The sequence below is a fragment of the Bos indicus x Bos taurus genome, chromosome 14 (assembly GCF_003369695.1).
Source record: "Bos indicus x Bos taurus breed Angus x Brahman F1 hybrid chromosome 14, Bos_hybrid_MaternalHap_v2.0, whole genome shotgun sequence".
NCBI classification, from domain to species: domain Eukaryota; kingdom Metazoa; phylum Chordata; class Mammalia; order Artiodactyla; family Bovidae; genus Bos; species Bos indicus x Bos taurus.
The window spans coordinates 66,410,029-66,428,879 of NC_040089.1; the positions used below are offsets into that span (position 1 = coordinate 66,410,029).

Genomic DNA, 18,851 nt, shown 5'->3' on the forward strand with positions numbered 1-18,851 from the left:
TTATGAGGTAGTGGGGGTGAGGGTAACGAGGGGGCATCAGGGAACGAGGGGGCATCAGGGAACGAGGCAACAAAGGGCCTGGAGACAGGAACTTACAGGCCTTGGCTGCCCTCAGACTGCACTGAATTTGGTTCAGTGCATCTTTGGAGATGCGTGCTGAAGAGTATGGATGGCATTTTATATTTTTTAACAAGGAGGGAGTGGTGCCAACGACAACTTTAAGACAAAAAAGACAAATCAGGACCTCTAAGAAGATGGCGAGTTGGGGCAGGGAGAGCACGCAGGCCCAGGCAGTGAGTCCAGGCTGCAGGTGAGACACGCCTGAAGTGAAAGTCGCTCAGTCGTGTCCGACTCTGAGACCCCATGGACTACACAGTCCAAGGAATTCTCCAGGCCAGAATACTGGAGTGGGTACCCTGTCACTCCTCCAGGGGATCTTCCCAACCCAGGTCTCCAGCATTGCGGGCGGATTCTTTACCAGCTGAGCCACCAGGGAAGCCCAAGAATACTGGAGTGGGTAGCCTATCCCTTCTCCAGCAGATCTTCCAGACCCAGGAATCGAACCAGGGTCTCCTGCATTGCAGGCAGATTCTTTACCACCTGAGCTACCAGAGGGCACTAGAAATCTGGCTGCAGGAGAAACAGAGCTCACAGTCCAATCACGCTTGGCTTCCGTACAAACACCTACCGGTTATATACTTGGGAATCTCCTGAGAAGTGCCCTCGGGACCTGCTTTCCATCCTCCCTTTTTTCTAAAGGTTACCCTGGAGGAAGGCTGCTCCTTTACATCAGACTCGGCCAGCGGACGGTGGGTCGTTCTGGTCTGCCGCTGTCGGGAAGTTCCAGGATGAGACTCTAGTATGTTTTCAGAAAGAAAACAAGAAGAAACAGGTCACTTTTATCAGAGATAAGGATGAGAGTGTTGGGTGACAACACTGATGGGGATTTTAGTCCTGTAACCCCCCTGTAAGGTGGCTATTCCTGTCCTCCCCTGCAGGAGGAGGGCTCCCAGGTGGGGAGGTGAACTGACTTGCCCGAGGTCACACAGCTAGGAGGCGGCATGCTAGCTAATGCTAGCTAACCATGTCCCTGTGACACACGGAAGAACCTTGGATATAACAGACACAAGGGAAATTTTCTCTATATAAATAGTGCAATGTGAATTTTACACCCAAGTTCCCTTAAATACTACAGTTCACCTGATTGTGCATATTTAGTCTTTCATCTTAATTCTCTGCTACACTCCAATCGATAGCCGCTATGCTAAGCAAGAAATAAAGGCAATTTCTATACATATGCCTGGGCATTCAAACCATTCTGACTTCAAGATATCATCAAATCCCTCTCTGTGAACACAGGGAAAGATCAGTAGAGAATTTCACTGCATTCCTGCTTATTTCCATTGTGGTGACAATTATTAAGGCCCTATAATCAAGAAACATGTTGCAAAGTCTGTCGTTGTGAGACATAAATGAGATATGTGTTAAGGCTTCTCACCCGGCCTGTTGGGCATCAGTGTTGCATCTCAATCTATTTTCTATTTCCTGTTGCTGACTAATAAACAGCTATCCCCTTCACATCACCTTATAAGATTTCTAAAATCAGTACAAAAATTAAATGCTGACATGATAAAGGCAGTGTATTTCAAGAAACATACCAGTGTCATTTAATAAACTGTTAAGGTACAGATAAAATATATCAGCTCTAAAATACGTACAGCCAGTTTTCATTATTCCCAGCTGCTATGTTCTAGAAAGTCACAGCCAACAGTGAACGAGTAAACACTGAGCCCTTGCTCTGAGAGAAAACATGTATGTGTCCATGCGTGTATGTGAGTTACATGTATCTCAGAGATTACAGTCTTAAATCGTAAGAACAACTCAGCCTTTCCTTTCTTTTCCAAAGAGAAAATGAAGTTCAGAAGTGTTAAGTGACCTGCCTGGGGCTGCCGCACAATCGGCATTCAAACCCCGTGACAGCTGGAGTTTCTTACACTACACGGCCCTGCCCCATCAGAATCCTTCTTCTGGTAAGAAGGTCAAACAGGATGGCACTGGGAACTCCACTGGAAATACCTGCATCAGGGGAATCAAAAATGTTCCCACTCTTGATATGACCACCAATGTGCCATGAGGATTAAGCTTGGGGTTACAAATTTAGCACCTAGGGGAATCTGCAAATACAAAGCTTGCAAATAATGAGGGTCAACTGTATCTATTTTTAATCTAGCTCCTCCATCATTTAGATGATGATTACCAAAAGGAGTGACGAAAGCAATCTGATCCATAGGGAAGCGAGTGTAGCGAGTACCATGTGTATCTTACCTTTTTGAGACTGGAAAGGTTTTCCACCTCCATTATGGTGCTTTACTCCACTGTCAGCCACAAAGCCAGAGGATAAAGTCACATTGGTGGGCTGGTTTCTCATTTTCTTTGCATGTTTTCTTTCTTTTGCATTAGACATTTCTGGAAAGAAAGTAATAAAATTTGAAATACATTTTAAAAATAAAAAATAAATTTAATGAATAAATGTTCATGTGACTTAGAATTTGAATCTTCAACATAATACATCTCCATCTATTATAGATGGGTTAATGACACCAAAATGTTATCATAGGGGACTTCCTTGGTGATCCAGTAGTTAAGACTTGGCCTTCCAGTGGAGGAAGCCCGGGTTCGATCCTGGTTGGGGAGCTAAGATATCACATGGCCAAAAGACCAAAACATAAAAACAGAAGCAACACTGTAACAAATTCAATAAAGACTTTAAAAATGGTCCACATTAAAAAAAAAAAAAAAAAAACTTAAAAAAAAAGTTACTATGATACTGAGCTACAGCAGGGATTTATAACCAGAGGGACTAGCATTAACACCAAAAACTTTTAATTCAACAGAAAAAAATAACTGTGTTGTACTGTCAAATAATCGAGTCACGTACCAGGTTTGACACTGCATAAAGTTTGTTGGCAGGATGAAAAATGAAGATAAGATCCCTGTGCCCTTGTAAAAAAATTTAGTTAGCTAAAACAGTTTATCAAAATTAAGTGAAACAAGAGCCACGTGAATCAATGAAAAACGAAATACACTATTCCAATATGACACCCTCACCAAAAACTGAACACAAATTACTAACATTTTCATTTCTACTACTGAGATGAGGCCAGCTGTACCTTTAGAACTGCAAAAGATTTCAATTTGAAGTAAGAAGACAAAGGGACAAAAACCTAGTGGAGCTTGATTCCACAGCGGTTCTCAGCTCTCAAATTCAATGCCCCTTTCTTTTACTGAAGAGCTTGAAACACCTGTCTTCTATTTTAAATGAAATTCATTAATTACATAACCTACTAGACACATAACTTTTATCAAAACAAGTCCTACAATATGTGCCCTCATTGTGATGTAGGGGAGAACTAAAAGTAATTAGTGAAGTGAAAGTCGCTCAGTTGTGTCCGACTCTTTGTAACCCCATGGACCATATAGTTCATGGAATTCTCCAGGCCAGAATACTGGAGTGGGTAGCCTTTCTCTTCTCCAGGGGCTCTTCCCAAGCCAGGGATCGAACCCAGGTCTCCCGCATTGCAGGCGGGTTCTTTACCAGCCGAGCCACAAGAGAAGCCCAAAAGTAACTAAAATAATATTTCTTTTCTGTATGTAAGTATTTCACATAACTAGATGACATTATGAAACAGAGGTATGTTTAACCCAGGGGGATAATCACAGACACAGGCGCCAACAGAGGCATGGGCACGATCTGCAGAGCTGGAGCAGAGCGGAGCCTAGAAGCCCCCACAGGGCAGGCATTAACTCTTTCCTTGCTGACTGTAGGGAGGGAAGCGTCCTGCAGGAAGGAGACACTAGGAGGCCGGAAGGCTCAGTGCAGCCACGACCAAGCTATTCTCCAAGCATTTAAATGTTTTAATACTAGCCTTTACTCACACCTATGATTCATGGGGTCGCAAAGAGTCGGACAAGACTGAGCGACTGATCTGATCTGATACATAGAATTACACGCCCGCGACAACCACAAAGGCAGAGATGCAGGTGTATACTAGTACCTGTTAGGGCAGTAATGCCACTGCGACGTGGTTCCCTAAACTCGTAAACACTCTTTGGTAAAGTACAAATCCTACTTTTAAAGTTCAATCTTGCCTTTTTATTGTATTCCTGGAAAACTCAGTACATATTAAATCCATCCAGCCACTACTTTACACAAAGCAGAGTCAGGTATCATACACTGCAGGACAGCTAACACCCCTGATCCCTGTCTAGTAAATGGCAGCAGTGTTACCCCAATCACTATGCTGACCACCTGCACAAACTTTCAAAATTCACATCAGGATTTGCACCACACCCGATGAGTGCCATTGAATTAAATTCACTTATCTTCTTTCCAATTCAATACTTCATAAAAATCAAGAGTAATCTATGTGGCAGAGTGTTTAAGAGCCTTTACTTCAGAGTGAGAAAGACCTGGATTCAAATATCTTCCGTTAACACTTTTTAGTCATATAATCTTAGGAAAATGATTTTCCCTCTTTGAGCTTCGGTCCCCCTTTCTATAAATGGGAATAATCTACAAATGGTTGTAAGGTAATGTACCCAACACAATGCATGGGGCTCTGCATAAACTAAGGGCTCAGTTAATGGTAACTCTTACTCTTAAATAAAAAATGAAGTCACAGAAATGTATCTCATTTCACTTTCTCACTCCATTCTGTTTTCACTTACATGAAAAACAACTTGATCTACACTCCAAAATATTTTCCAAACTTAAAAATACGTAGTAAGTAAACAGAGCTCTGCAAAACTCACTGACTAGTGAAGGTCTGACTGTATTAAGAACCATTCAAAATTATCCTACAAAACAGTTCAGTCCACATGCTTGAATCAGAACTTAACCAGTAAAACACATCACTAACTGGGAGCCCTGGCTGGGACAACAAATTTAGGAACCAGAAATCATATCTCTGAGCTTAGGTTTGAGAGTAGAAAATGAGCAGATTGAACTAGCAAGGAATCTCAAACAGTTCTGATGCTAGAAGAGAATGAATGTAGAATACATCCTTATGAAGCCTGAGGATTTAGTTTAAAATAGCTTCCAGCAGGAATTTTAACATTCCTTTAACATTACCTTTAACATTCATGTGAATTTTACATATTCCCAACAGTCACAGTTTTGTTTTCATAGCCATTTTAGTCAAAACTTCAATGAGCACTAAGTATGTGCCAGGCTTTATAAAAGTGTTTTCTCTCAAATATTCACATAAATTGAACATGTCATATTTTCCCATCCAGCATATTATCCCCTGGCTGATCAGATACAACCCTTGGTAGAGTAGAATCTGGTTTGAAAACCAGGGAATTAAACAGATGATCTCTGACTTATTTTACCCTAAAAAACTGGTGACTCAGACTTAATAAAATCTGCTTAATGAACACAGGCATGCTGTTTCACAAGAAATATTAATATTTCCAGTTTACTTCAGTTCAGTTGCTCAGTTGTGTCCAACTCTTTGCGACCCCATGGTCTATAGCACGCCAGGCTTCCCTGTCCACCACCAATTCCCAGAGCTTGCTCAAACTCATGTCCATCAAGTCGGTGATGCCATCCAACCATCTCATCCTCTGTCATCCCCTTCTCCTCCTGACTTCAATCTTTCCCAGCATTAGGGTCTTTTCCAATGTGTCAGTTCTTTGCATCAGGTGGCCAAAGTATTAGAGTTTCAGCTTCAACATCAGTCCTTCCAATGAATATTCAGAACTGATTTCTTTTAGGATTGACTGGTTTGATCTCCTTGTAGTCCAAGGGACTCTCAAGAGTCTTCTCCAATACTACTCAAGTTTAATTATCTGTAATGCTTCAAGAGAGTGCCTATTTAAAAATCATATGGTGAAGTGTTTTGTAAATTAAAAACACCTCCTAATTATCCAGTTTAATCAAATTTAATAAGCTTGGGGGGTACCTATATGTGGTTAATAGCTTTGGGTTGTGTATATACCAAAGTAGCACATGGGTGTGGCCTCTTTCCTTAAAGAATTACTCATCTTAAGCACCAATATTTATTGAGAACTTTGTGTGTCAGGCCCTATTCCCCATGCCTTAACTCATACTTACTTACTTATTCTTACAACCCTGTGAGGGAAGTACTAGCACTACCCTCATTTCATAAATGAAAAAACTGAAGCACAGAGAGGTGAAACTCAGCTTGTGATTGTGCGGGGATTCAAACCAGGCAGTCTGGCTCTATTCACCATTCTTAAAAACAGTTAGAGAATAAGATCACATATAGTAAAAGATGAAAGGGCTTCTCTGGTCGCTCAATGGTAAAGAATCCTCCTGCCAATGCAAGACACCTGGGTTTGATCCCTGATCCAGGAAGATCCCACATGCCGAGGAGCAGCTAAGCCCCTGCACCACAATTCCTGAGCCCGTGCTCTAGAGCCCAGGAGCTGCAGCTACTGAGACTGTGTGCCCTAGAGCCTGTGCTCTGCAACAAGAGAAGCCACTGCAGTGGGACGCCTGCGCACCGCAACTCAAGTAGCCGCTACTTGCTGCAACTAGAGAAAAGCCCCAGCAGCAACTAACACACAACACAGGGGTCTAAAATGAACTAAAAAAGAGAAATTTTTTTTATTTTAAAAGACTAAATTTTGCAGTACAGCACAATAGGAAACAGGATAAGCGAAAGAAAAAGTGTGAATCTACAGGAAAAGTCAATAAGAACATAAGATTTCATTAGTCGGAACTTAGGGAAGAAAGTATTTAAGAATCTGCTTCATGACTTCAGGAGTGAGGACTCTGGATAACTAGAGTGGAAAGAGACAGCAGGAGAGGACAAAACTGAGTAGGCAAGGCTTGGAGGCAAAAACTCTAAACCAGTGAAAAAGCTCTGAAGGTTCTCGAGTCAGAGTTGGAAAGCCAAAACCCCACAGTATGTAGAACAAAATGAGGTGGAAAACAGAGGATTCTGTTTCAGAAGCAGGGGAGGACAGGGATTTTTGCCAGTCTTTTTCACTGCCGCATCTCCAGGACCTAGCAGAGTGTCTTGCACAAAGCAGGGGCTAAATATATGTATCTGTTGAATATGCATGTGCATGCGTAAAATAAGAAGTGAAACGTGCCTGTAATGCATATTTTAACAGTAAAAAATATTTAGCCAAGTACCACTGCTTCTGATACTGCATGACTGAATATCTGCCAAGAGAACAGCTCTGGGGCCATTTGCTGCACCGAGATCAATAATCTCCTACTTGAAATCAGATGCCAGTCACTAGGCTTCTGCAGAGACATCTTGTAAATCTCGAGGGGCTCTCCAGAGGAGGAAGCATGAGGGGGCAGGGAGGAGGTGAACAGTGCCAAGTCTCCCCAAGGTTCTCCGAATCACCCATCTTATTCCTTTAGAGAGTGCAAGCCCAGTCCTAGGAGAGCCTCTGCCTGGTGGGGCAATGCAGAGAAATGACAGACAGAGTGGGCTCAAGATCACAGGGGCTGAAGTGTAAACAGATAAAGTAGGGGGTCCCCAGAAAAACAACCAGGCAAGGCTTTCTTGGCATTAGAGAAGCCATTTCTTGCCTAAGCCATTTTGTGATCTAAGCCTGGCCACAAGCCTTGTCCCTGAACAGCATGGCTCAGTAATAATGATCTTAATGGACCTTAAAAAACGATCTTAAGATCCCCTGCAGCAGGAAATGGCAGCCCATGCAGGATTTCTGCCTAGGAAATCCCATGGACAAAGGAGCCTGGTAGGCTACAGTCCATGGGGTTTCAAAGAGAGTAGGACACTGACTGAGCAGCTGAAAGGGACCTAAAAAACAACTATTATCAGGCAGGAGAAGTACCAGTAACAAAAATCAGTTGTAAACTCCCATTTCTATTTCCATGACCGAGAGTAGCCTGAAACATTTTCTCCAGCTGTTTTGCAGAATTTGAACCCCCTCGGGCACTCAATCATCAGATCAACTGGGATGATGATGCTAACCTTTCTTATGACCCCCTCCCCCAACCCCGTCTCTTCCACTAAAACTAAAACTCTGTTGACCTTTGCCACAAGTCTATGCTGAACTGCCTTCCGCTGGAGCCCCTTCATGAATATGCATGTATTCCTAGCTTAAAACCTGGAGAAGGAAATGGCAACCCACTCCAGTATTCTTGCCTGGAAAATCCCCACGGACGGAGGAGCCTGGCAGGCTACAGTCCAAGGGGTCGCAAAAGAGTCGGACGCGACTCAAGCGACTTAACTTACTTTAGCTTAAAAGGTCCCGGATTTTCTGCTGGGGAGACACTGCTTTGGGAAAGATCCCCGGTATTCTCCTCACTTGAAGCAAGTAATAAATCCTTCCTTCTGACCTTTGGCTTCATTGAGTCCTTTTGTTTCGTGTTTTTTTTTTTTTTTTTGGCTTGACACCCACCAAGACGTGACCCCAGTTCTCTGATAAAAGTAGGAGGTGCCAAGCGGAAAGAAGGGCCCCAGCGCTAGCAGCAAGGGAAGAAGAGTAGGTTATAGTTGGGTGTGAGGACAATCCAAGAGGAGCCCGGCCAATACTGGGCACCCGCAGTGGGAGGCCACACACTCTTTCTCACAGTCGCGATCCCTGGAGGACGCCAGCCCCTCACGACCTACCTGCCAGACGCCCAGTGTGAAGAAACCAGGACTCCCCACCTAGTCCGGATGACAAGGTTCTGCCACAGCCACCGACGCGCCGGGCGAGGAGAGCGAACTGGAGGGCGCATGCGCCAGTGTGACCGCGACCTCCACGTGGCCCGGAGTCGCACGGAGACTACAACTCCCAGAATGCCGAGCGAATCCCCGGCCAAGCTTTAAAGCAGCGATTCTGGCCCCGGCTGGTCAGGTGAAGAGCGAGCGAGAACCGAGTTCTGCGTAGTTGTTTCCGAGGGGCAGCAAGGGAAAAGGGTTTAACCATGTCGTCTCTGGTCAGAAAGATAATCAGCACCGCGAAAGCCCCCGCGGCCATTGGTCCCTACAGGTACAGGAGGGCTGTGGGAGCCGAGAAGGACTCGAGGCGTCTGGGGTGGCGACCCCGGGGCGGGCACTCGGGGCGTGTGGGGTGGGGGTTTGGGGCTTGGGCTGCTGCTGGTACTGCTAAGTCGCTTCAGTCGTGTCCGACTCTGTGCGACCCCATAGACGGCAGCCGCTAGTCCAGGTTAGAGCTGCTGCGGGCCTCGGGGTTCACTGTGCCCACTGGAACTGAACCATAGCAGGCTACGCACCGAGAGACTCAATACCAATTGTGTTATAAAATTACCAATTGTATTTAAAGTTATAAAGGAAAAAAGATATGAGGGGAGACGTCATGAAATAAAAGAGGAAAGTTGGGAGCATGTTGAACAAAATATAGGGAAGTAGGACATTAGAAATGAAAGTATCTTATTTTCTGAATAACCGTGAAATGGGGTAAAACAGATTTTACTTCTAAATTTAAAGTGAAGTTAAGGTCTCTTTATCAAAAATTTTTTAAACATTTAATGCCATTGAAATGTGTACTTTAAAATGGTTAAAATGGTAGATTTTATGTTTAGAAACAATGGTGGGACTTTTTATCTAAGAGAGAATTAATTGCAAAAATGAACAGGAACTAAAAAGCCTCTTGATGAAAGTGAAAGAGGAGAGTGAAAAAGTTGGCCTAAAGCTCAACATTCAGAAAACTAAGATCATGGCATCTGGTCCCATCACTTCATGGCAAATAGATGGGGAAACAGTGGAAACAGTGTCAGACTTCATTTTTTTGGGCTCCAAAATCACTGCAGATGGTGATTGCAGCCATGAAATTAAAAGACACTTACTCCTTGAAAGGAAAGTTATGTCCAACCTAGATAGCATATCAAAAGCAGAGACATTACTTTGCCAACAAAGGTCCGTCAAGGCTATGGTTTTTCCAGTGGTCATGTATGGATGTGAGAGTTGGACTGTGAAGAAAGCTGAGCACCGAAGAATTGATGCTTTTGAACTGTGATGTTGGAAAAGACTCTTGAGTGTCCCTTGGACTGCAAGGAGATCCAAACAGTCCATTCTCAAGGAGATCAGCCCTGGGTGTTCTTTGGAAGGAATGATGCTAAAGCTAAAACTCCAGTACTTTGGCCACCTCATACGAAGAGTTGACTCATTGGAAAAGACTGATGCTGGGAAGGATTGGGGGCAGGAGGAGAAGGGGACGACAGAGGATGAGATGGCTGGATGGCATCACCGACTTGATGGACGTGAGTTTGAGTGAACTCCGGGAGTTGGTGATGGACAGGGAGGCCTGGCATGCTGCAGTTCACAGGGTCGCAAAGAGTTGGACTCGACTGAGCGGCTGAACTGAACTGAAAGTTGATTTGTTTGGCTCTCTTTCAGGTCTCAGTGTAGCTTATGCTTTTCCCTGTGGTCTTGTTACTAATTCTAATATTTAGTTACTACAAAAATGATCAGTTTGGAAAGTAAGCCATGTATCCTTCTTGACCCTTCAGCAATGATTAACCTTGTCTCATTACTTATTTTCTTGAGTGCTTGGCAGTGCTTTCTTTTGTCGGTTATGGGATCTTAGTTCCCTGACCAGGAATTGAACCCAGCCCCTGGAGTGAAAGTGCCAAGTCCTAACTACCAGACCCAGAGAATTCCCTGTTTAGTTTTTAAGAAACTCCCAACTACTTTCCAAAGTGTGTGTACTATTTTGCATAACCACCAACAAAGTATGAAGATTCCGTTTTCTCCACATCCTCATCCATGCTTATTATCAGTCATGCCTTATTGTGTGTAGTGGTATGGTGGAGTGGCTTTGGTTTGCATTACTCCTTCACTCTTTGTATGTCTTCTTTTACGAGGTGTCTGTTCAGATCATTTGTCCAGTATTTTGCTGGGTTGTCTGTCTTTATATTATTGAATTATATAAGAGTTCTTTATATATTCTGAATACAAATCCATTGTTAAATAAGCGTTTCACAAATATTTTCTCCCAATTTGTAACTTGGGTTTCCATTTTCTTAAAGATGACTTTCAATAAACAAAAGGTTTTAATTTCCATGAAGTCCGATTACTATTTTGTATTTTGTACTTTTTGTATCTTAGCAAAGAAATCTCTTAGCATTGAGTTTTACATTTTATATTTTACACATTTTGGATTTCTGTTCTTTGCAGTCAGGCTGTGTTAGTCGACAGGACCATTTACATTTCAGGACAACTAGGCATGGACCCTGCAAGTGGACAGCTTGTGCCAGGAGGGGTGGCAGAAGAGGCTAAACAGGTGAGTCATTTTCCACATTTGAAGTTCCCTTTTCTACTTCTTTTTCATCATATTGAGGAATATTAAGAATCCATTTGGCTCATTTATTTTACAGAGATTATCAGATAGATGCTTTTTAAGTTATCTGTTGACCTATTGACGTAAAACAGTTTTACATCAATAGAAAGTTCTAAATGTGATGAATCATTTAACAACCTAAAAAAAAAAAAATTTTACCTGCCAAGGTGACTTTAAACCTGAATTATTGGGTATTAACTAAATTTACTGTGGTAATCATTTCACAATACATACATGTATTAAATCATCATGTTATTTACCTAAAACTAATGCAGTGTTATATCTCAAGTTATATTTCAGTGAAATGAGAAGGAAATTGTGAAAGCAATTGTGAATTGTGAAAGCAATTGTGAATTGTGAAAACATCTTGCCACTTCCGCATGAGTTGGGAAATTTTTTTAGGCCAATGACCATAAAAATAATCCACCACCACAGAAGTAAAAATCAATGTTTGTTAGAGAGAGAGAAATATCAAAGGTTACATGCAGTATGTTTTCTAAAAATATTAGTAAGGATGGGAGTATAATTCTAATCCAATAAATAGAATTAAATTATCATTTAGTACATTCACTGAGTCATTTGTGATGTCCAAAGGTAGAAAATAACCTAAAATGTGCATCATGAGGAACTAGCTAAAGAAATCCTGCTAGATCTGTACAGCTAAATTAATATGGAAATATCTTCCAGATAAATTGTTATATAATAAAACCAAGATACAGAACAGCTTGCACAATAAGCTACTGTGTGTGTCTCTGTCTAAGGATATATACATTTATGCTGGTATAGGCATTGGCTGTCTCTGGAAGGATATACAAGAAACTGGAAACAGTTTTCTAGTTGTTGCCTTTGATGAAGGAAGCTCGGGAGGGAGAGTGAGGGTGAAAGACATCTTTTCACTGTATATGTTTTTTGTAGGTTTTCAGTTTTTTGCCATATCCATGTATAACCCATTTAGAAGATTAAATTTTTTAAAATCATCAACTACTATAATGTGACTAAAGTGGAAGAGTGAATTGGAAAAATAATAAATTAAGGACAGAGTGAAAAACTAATGTTTTTCCAAAGGCTGAAGTGTCAAACATACACACATACAAGTGATACAGAATTAGGAGCCCAAGTAGTTATTTCTGTTTTAGCTTAGTTGACATTGACAATTTCACAATTCTAGCATTGAGGAAGAGACTTCAGTCTTTCTCCTCACAAAAAGAGACAAATTCTCACTGTATTTCAGAAAGATTCACTCCATCAAAGAAAGCCAAGAGGCAGTTTACTTGTATAGAGGTGGCTTATGAAGAGTGAATTTCCTAGAAAAGGAAGATTTTTCTGCAACATAGGAAGTATTAGTAAAAGATGGTTAACTGAATTGAGTTAAATCTTCAATGTAACATTAGTGCCTAAGGGCTTTCTTGCCTTGGTTCACAGGCTCTTACAAACATAGGTGAAATTCTGAAAGCAGCAGGCTGTGACTTCACGAATGGTGAGCAACTTGAAATTATTTCCCATTTCTTTTTGATATTTCTTTGGTCTTTTTAAAGAACACATGGCATCTAATAATATGTCCTGCTGTATCTTTTGTTGTTTGAAGTTGGCTGAGTTTCAGTCCCATAGACACAATACCAATGAAAAATTAATATAGTCGATCTAGAGCCATATACATAATATCAGTAAAAAATTAATCAGTTAGTCAATCTAAGGGAAAAAATGGAACATTTTATTTGACCCAACCTGAGGCTGATACCTGGCAGACAGTCTTTCAGAAAGCTCTGAGGACTATTCTGAAGAGGTAAGGGGAGAGGCCAGCATATACATGACCTGGCCCAAATCTTGGCAGAAGGTTAGAGCTATTCGTGAGGAACAGATAGCTAAGTTAATGGTTTTAGTGCTAGGTATGGAAACATATGTAAAACTAGATTCATAACATTTTCTCCAGAAAATATCTATCTGGGGGCCGGTTCTGCCAGTTTCCCTAGAGCACGAAGTGCCTTATCCTGATCTTCTTCCTGAATTCCTTTCAGGATGTATTGTAGGTCAGCGACTACAGTGGCTATGACTTGATTCTTATAGAACTGGATGCTCCCTTTTGATCTTAATTTCAATCATTGCCAAGTCAGGTGAGGACTTAGTTGATATGTCACTCAGTGTGCTGTTAGTGGACTAAAGCTCTGTTAATAGTAGCCAGAAGCCAGGAAACAAGTCTCTCTTGTTGCTGCTTCCTATATCTAGAGTACAACTATTATAATCATCGATCTTGAAGAACTGTATTTTAGGTCAATAATTTCACGTCATCTAGTTATTTTTACTGGAGACTTGGTCACGTTTGATAATGCAAGAAACAATCTTGCAAAATAGAACACAGGTAATATAGCTAGTGACATGAATAAGCTCATAAGTAAGTTATGTTATGGTCTAGGGAGTTGCATGGCCAGCACCAGCAAAAGAAGAATTGAACTTTATGGTTGAACAGGTATTTCTGTTGTTGAAGAGGTCTGGCTAATGCTCTATGAAGACACCCAGTGCACACTAGAGGGGAGGCAGGAGGACTAAATTGGCAGAGAAAAGAAATTTTATGTTAACATTTTTATTGTCTTGCCTTAAAATGTGAATTTTATTTCATCACTACCATTTTTGTAAGTAATGTTTTAGATCAGACCAAATAACTAAACAAACCTAATGACAATGTATATATCTCCTAGTGGTAAAAGCAACTGTTTTGCTGGCTGATATAAATGACTTCAGTACTGTCAACGATGTCTACAAACAATGTAAGTTATTTGGCTTTATTACTATTTTCCATTTTAAAGAGAAGTGTATCTACTGGACTTCCCTGATGGCCCAGGGGTAAAGAACCCACCTTGCAGTGCAGGGGATGTGAGTTCAATCCCTGGTCCCAGAAGATTCCACATCCTGAAGGGCAGCTAAGCCCATGCACTGCAACTAAGACCCAACATAGCCGAATAAATAAACATTTAAAAAAGATATATATTAACCTTAATAAGTGTCCATTATAAATTAAGAAGGGCTTTCCTGGTGGCTCAGTGGTAAAGAATCCGCGTGCAAATGCAGGAGAGGTGGGTTTGATCTCTGGGTCGGGAACATCCTCTAGAGAAGGAAATGGCAACCCACTCCAGTATTCTTGCCTGGGAAATCCCATGGACAGAGGAGCCTGGTGAGCTACAGTCCATGGGGTCACGACTTAGCAGCTAAACAACAACAATACATTAAGAATGTTGGGCGAGGTTAAAGAAATGGTCATAGATCCTGTCCTGAAAGAATTAATAGCTGATTAGAAACACAAAGTGTGTCCCCTTGAAAAAGATCCAAGTTATTTCTATTGCATTCCCTAGAAAAACATAGCACAACCAGACAAATCCTTTTTCCTTAAGCTTAATTTTATTACATCCTTCTCAGGTTTTCTGTACTCTCCTAATCATTTTTCAAGACATGACTGCATTTATTATTGGTGTGATGAGGTCTAGCCACGATCTGTCCTGCTCTCTCAGAACCATTAACTGGTTAGTTAATATTTCTGTGCCTTGGTTTCCTCATATCCTAAATGTGGAAAACATCTTGTAAGGTTAGAATTTTAAATGAGTTAATACAGCATGTAAGCATGCATGTTAGAACAGATTCTGAAGAGTGTATATTTTCATTTTTTTCCCAGAAAGCTAAGATATTTTTAAGAATATTAAATATTGTGGGACTCATGGCAAAGTATTTTGTCAAACAAATATGAACATGAGCTTCTTTTTTCCAATGTTGGCTTGTATCTAAGAACTGACATAGATCTGAATTACTTACCAGATTCTTGATCCTGCAGTGTTGAATTACAATATAGTATCTGAAAAAACTAAAATGAAATTCTTTTAAATTAGATTTCCAGAGTAGTTTTCCTGCGAGAGCTGCTTACCAGGTTGCTGCTTTGCCCAAAGTAAGTACACATTTGTCTTAAAAATTAAGAAAATTAAAAATCAAGGCTACAAGCTTCCCTGGTGACCTAATGGTAAGAGTCCACTGGCAATGCAGAGGACATGCGTTCAGTCGCTGGTCTGGGAAGATCCTACATGCCACGGGGCAGCTATATCCGTGTGCCAAAACTACTGAGCCCACGTACCTAGATACTGTGCTCCACGACAAGAGAAACCACCGCCATGAAAAGCCCGTGCACCGCAACTAGAGAGCAGCCCATACTCGTCACTACTAGCAAAAAGCCCTTGCAGCAGTGAAGACCCAGCACAGCTAAAAATAATAAATAAATCTTTAAAAAAAGAAAAAATCAAGGCCACACGTGAATGTGAATACAACAGAATCATTTTACTTAAACTATGAGAAGTAAAACAGCCACTGTATTGTTTTACTGTTACTTAACAACTATAAATTGAGCCAGGTCTGTGAGTTCTACAGTTAAAATTTTAATTTTCTATTGTATAATAAAATATCTAGGAAATGCCCTGGCGGTCCAGTGGTTGGGACTCCGCGCTTTCACTGCCGAGGGCTCGGGTTTGATCCTTGGTTGGGGAACTAAGATCCAACAAGCTGTATGGTGTGGCCAAAGACAATACTAAGCTTTCCATTAGGAAAAATCATCTGAAAAACAATGGCTCGTAGATTTCTTACCATTCTTACTTTGGTTTTCTAATTGAACTAGAAGCACTTCCTATGCCCCTTAGCAGCACTATATTTCTACCTATAAAGAAGCAATTCTCATGGACTTCTGGAAATTTTGCACCAAAGAAATTTAGCTTCTGTGAATGGTATTTTTGTTGCTTTGACTGTTACTTGGAATGATCAGTATTATCAAATTTATTAAGATGCAAAATGAGATAGAAGGAGCTCTGAACTTGACATAAGACATGGGTTTGAACCTCTGCCATTTGGCTTTGTGTTCTGGGATGGGTTAAACAACCTTTCTAAGCTTCAGTGTATCATCCTCTGCACTGAGAGAACCCTGATAACAGAGCTGCTAGGGGAATCACACAAGCTAACATAAATGAACATGCTGGGCACGGTAGCCTAGCCTTTTCTTAGTGATTCTTGGTGAATGTGCCCCCTCCTTTCCTTCTTTGAAAAGTTTAATGTTAAAAAATGCATATGTTTTCAGTAGATACTATGATGCTCTCCTAATCTGTGTTATTTTCCCAACAGGGAGGCCGTGTTGAGATCGAAGCAATAGCTGTGCAAGGACCTCTCACGACAGCATCACTCTAAGTGGGCCAAGTGTTATTTAGTCTGGAAATTTAATAGTATTTTTAAACTAATGGCTTAATCCTTGTTGGAAAGTGTAAGATTGAAATATCTAGAAATATGGAAATACCATATAATAAGGGAAACAACATGAATTGAAGATTAATGATGAATCTAGTTACTAATGTTACAAATTATACTTCTGTAACACTTGTATTGCTGGATGTGGGAAAACAGACATGCCTTACTGAGTTAACTCAGAAGAATAAAAGTAGAGAAATAACATAGGAAAGATGAGCACACCTAATTCAACTAAACCCTATTAATTTAATGATGTGAAGTATTTTATTATGTCAGATATGTGATTTTTGCTAGAATAAAATTAAAGTATTTAAATTTGAATGGCAGAGATAAAGGAGAAGAAACTGGACCAAATTTTATATAGATAATATTTTTCTAGTGGAAATAGCATGCAGATTTTCCTTGGTGTGATTCCATTTACTGATTTTTTTAACAGTTTAATGTATGCATTAAATTACATTACCTAAATAAAAGTGAAGAAACCATGAGGTTTAAACTCCCACTATTTTTTTTCTCAGTTTACTCCTGACTTTACATTTTTACACTGTTGTAAAGGCTCTGTGTAACCATTTTGTTTGTTCTTTGAAGTCTTTTCACATAGAAACTACTACATGAATACCTCCTGTTGTAGAATAAATTCCAACAGAGAATTTTATAGATTTGAGAAGTTAAAAGTTCCCTTCACTCACTGTCGATTGCACTTACCTCCCCAAAGACCACCACTGCTGAGGATTCTGAGTGTAACCAGCAGATAGTTTTATATCCATTACATACTTGATCATCTAGTTTGGTTTTGACTTGTTTATATAAATGGAGCTTTACTGTATATATTATTCTGCAGATTGCTTTCTTGTCTTGAAGGTTTTCCATATAGACTGATCCACCTCATTTTTAAAGCTGTTGCAGACTCTTCTTTTGTGTAGATATACCTTAGGTGATTTAACCATTGCTCCACAAAATTATCATATCAGGGTGCTGTAACATTCTTACTTACACATGTAACATTTTACATATACCTATTTGTTTCAAGTTGTCTTAGAAATGTCTTGCTAATTTGTAAAGTTTGTCACCAAAAGATAATGTTAGAAGCACTTCTGAAGAGCAGTTTTGAGACCACAGACTTTTGAGTAATTCCAATAGGCTTCAAGGCCCGGATCTACCACTTATTAGCTCTATGACCTTCAGCTAATTATTTAACCTATTTTAAGTCTCAGTTTGCTGAAAGATAATAATTGCACCTTTTCAAAGGAATGTCATAAGCACTATTCAACATTAAGAAAAAAAAAAAACAAAACTTAAAGACCATGGCCTCTAGTCCCATCACTTCATGGCAAATAAAAGGGGAAAAAGTGGAAACCATGACAGATTATTTTCTTGGGCTCCAAAATCACTGTGGATGGTGACTGCAGCCAGGAAATTAAAAGACACTTGCTCCTTGGAAGGAACGCCATGACAAATATAGACAGGATATTAAAAAGCAGAGACATCACTTTGTTGACAAAGGTTTGTAGAGTCAAAGCTATGGTTTTTCCAGTAGTCATGTACAGATGTGAGAGTTGGACCATAAAGAATGCTAAGCCTGAAGAACTGATGCTTTCAAACTGGTGCTGGAGAAGACTAGAGATAAAACCAATCAATCCTAAAAGAAATCAACCACGAATAGTCATTGAAAGGACTGATAATGAAGCTAAAACTCCAATACTTTGGCCACCTCATGCAAAGAGCCAACTCTGGAAAAGACCCTGATGCTAGGAAAGATTGAAGACAGGAGAAGGGGATGACAGAGGATGAGATTGTTAGATGACATCAGTGGCTCAATGGACATGAGTTTGCACAAACTCTGGGAAATAGTGAAGGTCAGAGAAGCTTGGCATGCTGCAGTCATGGGGTCGCAAAGGGTCAGACATGACTGGGCAACTGAACAACCCCCACCAGTATTCTTGCCTAGAACAGAAGAGCTTGGTGGGCTACAATCCGTGAGGTCCCAAGAGTCAGACACAACTTAGCAACAAGTACAATGAAATCATCATACGATTTTTCTCACTTAGTTTGCTAATAATGGTAAAATACACCCATAGTAATGAGTTTTTTATAGTATAGAACCAACTCTCATTCCTAGATAAATTCACCTTGGTCAACATACATATTTATAACATATTTCATACACTCAAATTCAGGATGAGGTATTTTGTTTAGGATCTTTACAGTTACGTTCATCTGTGAAAATGGCTTTCTTCTTTTACATAAGAGTTCATTGTTGTAAATATCCTTGAACTTGTGATGGAGTTTACCTA

The 18,851-nt window shown here is 40.5% G+C and overlaps 2 protein-coding genes across 2 annotated transcripts in view; one reads left to right on the forward strand and one right to left on the reverse strand.

The window, feature by feature from the left end:
- Positions 1–8,712, reverse strand: part of POP1 (POP1 homolog, ribonuclease P/MRP subunit) — a 35,089-nt gene extending 26,377 nt beyond the window's left edge. Inside the window, exons 1-3 of the mRNA XM_027561466.1 lie at positions 8,622–8,712; positions 2,326–2,466; positions 689–856 (exon numbers count right to left, since the gene is read on the reverse strand). Coding sequence (XP_027417267.1) covers positions 689–856; positions 2,326–2,464 — 307 coding nt within the window. The 5' untranslated portion in view covers positions 2,465–2,466; positions 8,622–8,712. The remainder of the gene's footprint in view (positions 1–688; positions 857–2,325; positions 2,467–8,621) is intronic.
- Positions 8,713–8,787: 75 nt separating this feature from the next.
- Positions 8,788–17,055, forward strand: RIDA (reactive intermediate imine deaminase A homolog). Its single transcript, XM_027561468.1, has 6 exons — positions 8,788–8,985; positions 11,133–11,238; positions 12,718–12,772; positions 13,989–14,057; positions 15,168–15,223; positions 16,438–17,055. The coding sequence occupies exons 1-6, from the start codon at positions 8,921–8,923 to the stop codon at positions 16,498–16,500; spliced, it is 414 nt and encodes a 137-aa protein (XP_027417269.1). The 5' UTR covers positions 8,788–8,920; the 3' UTR covers positions 16,501–17,055.
- Positions 17,056–18,851: the final 1,796 nt, after the last annotated feature.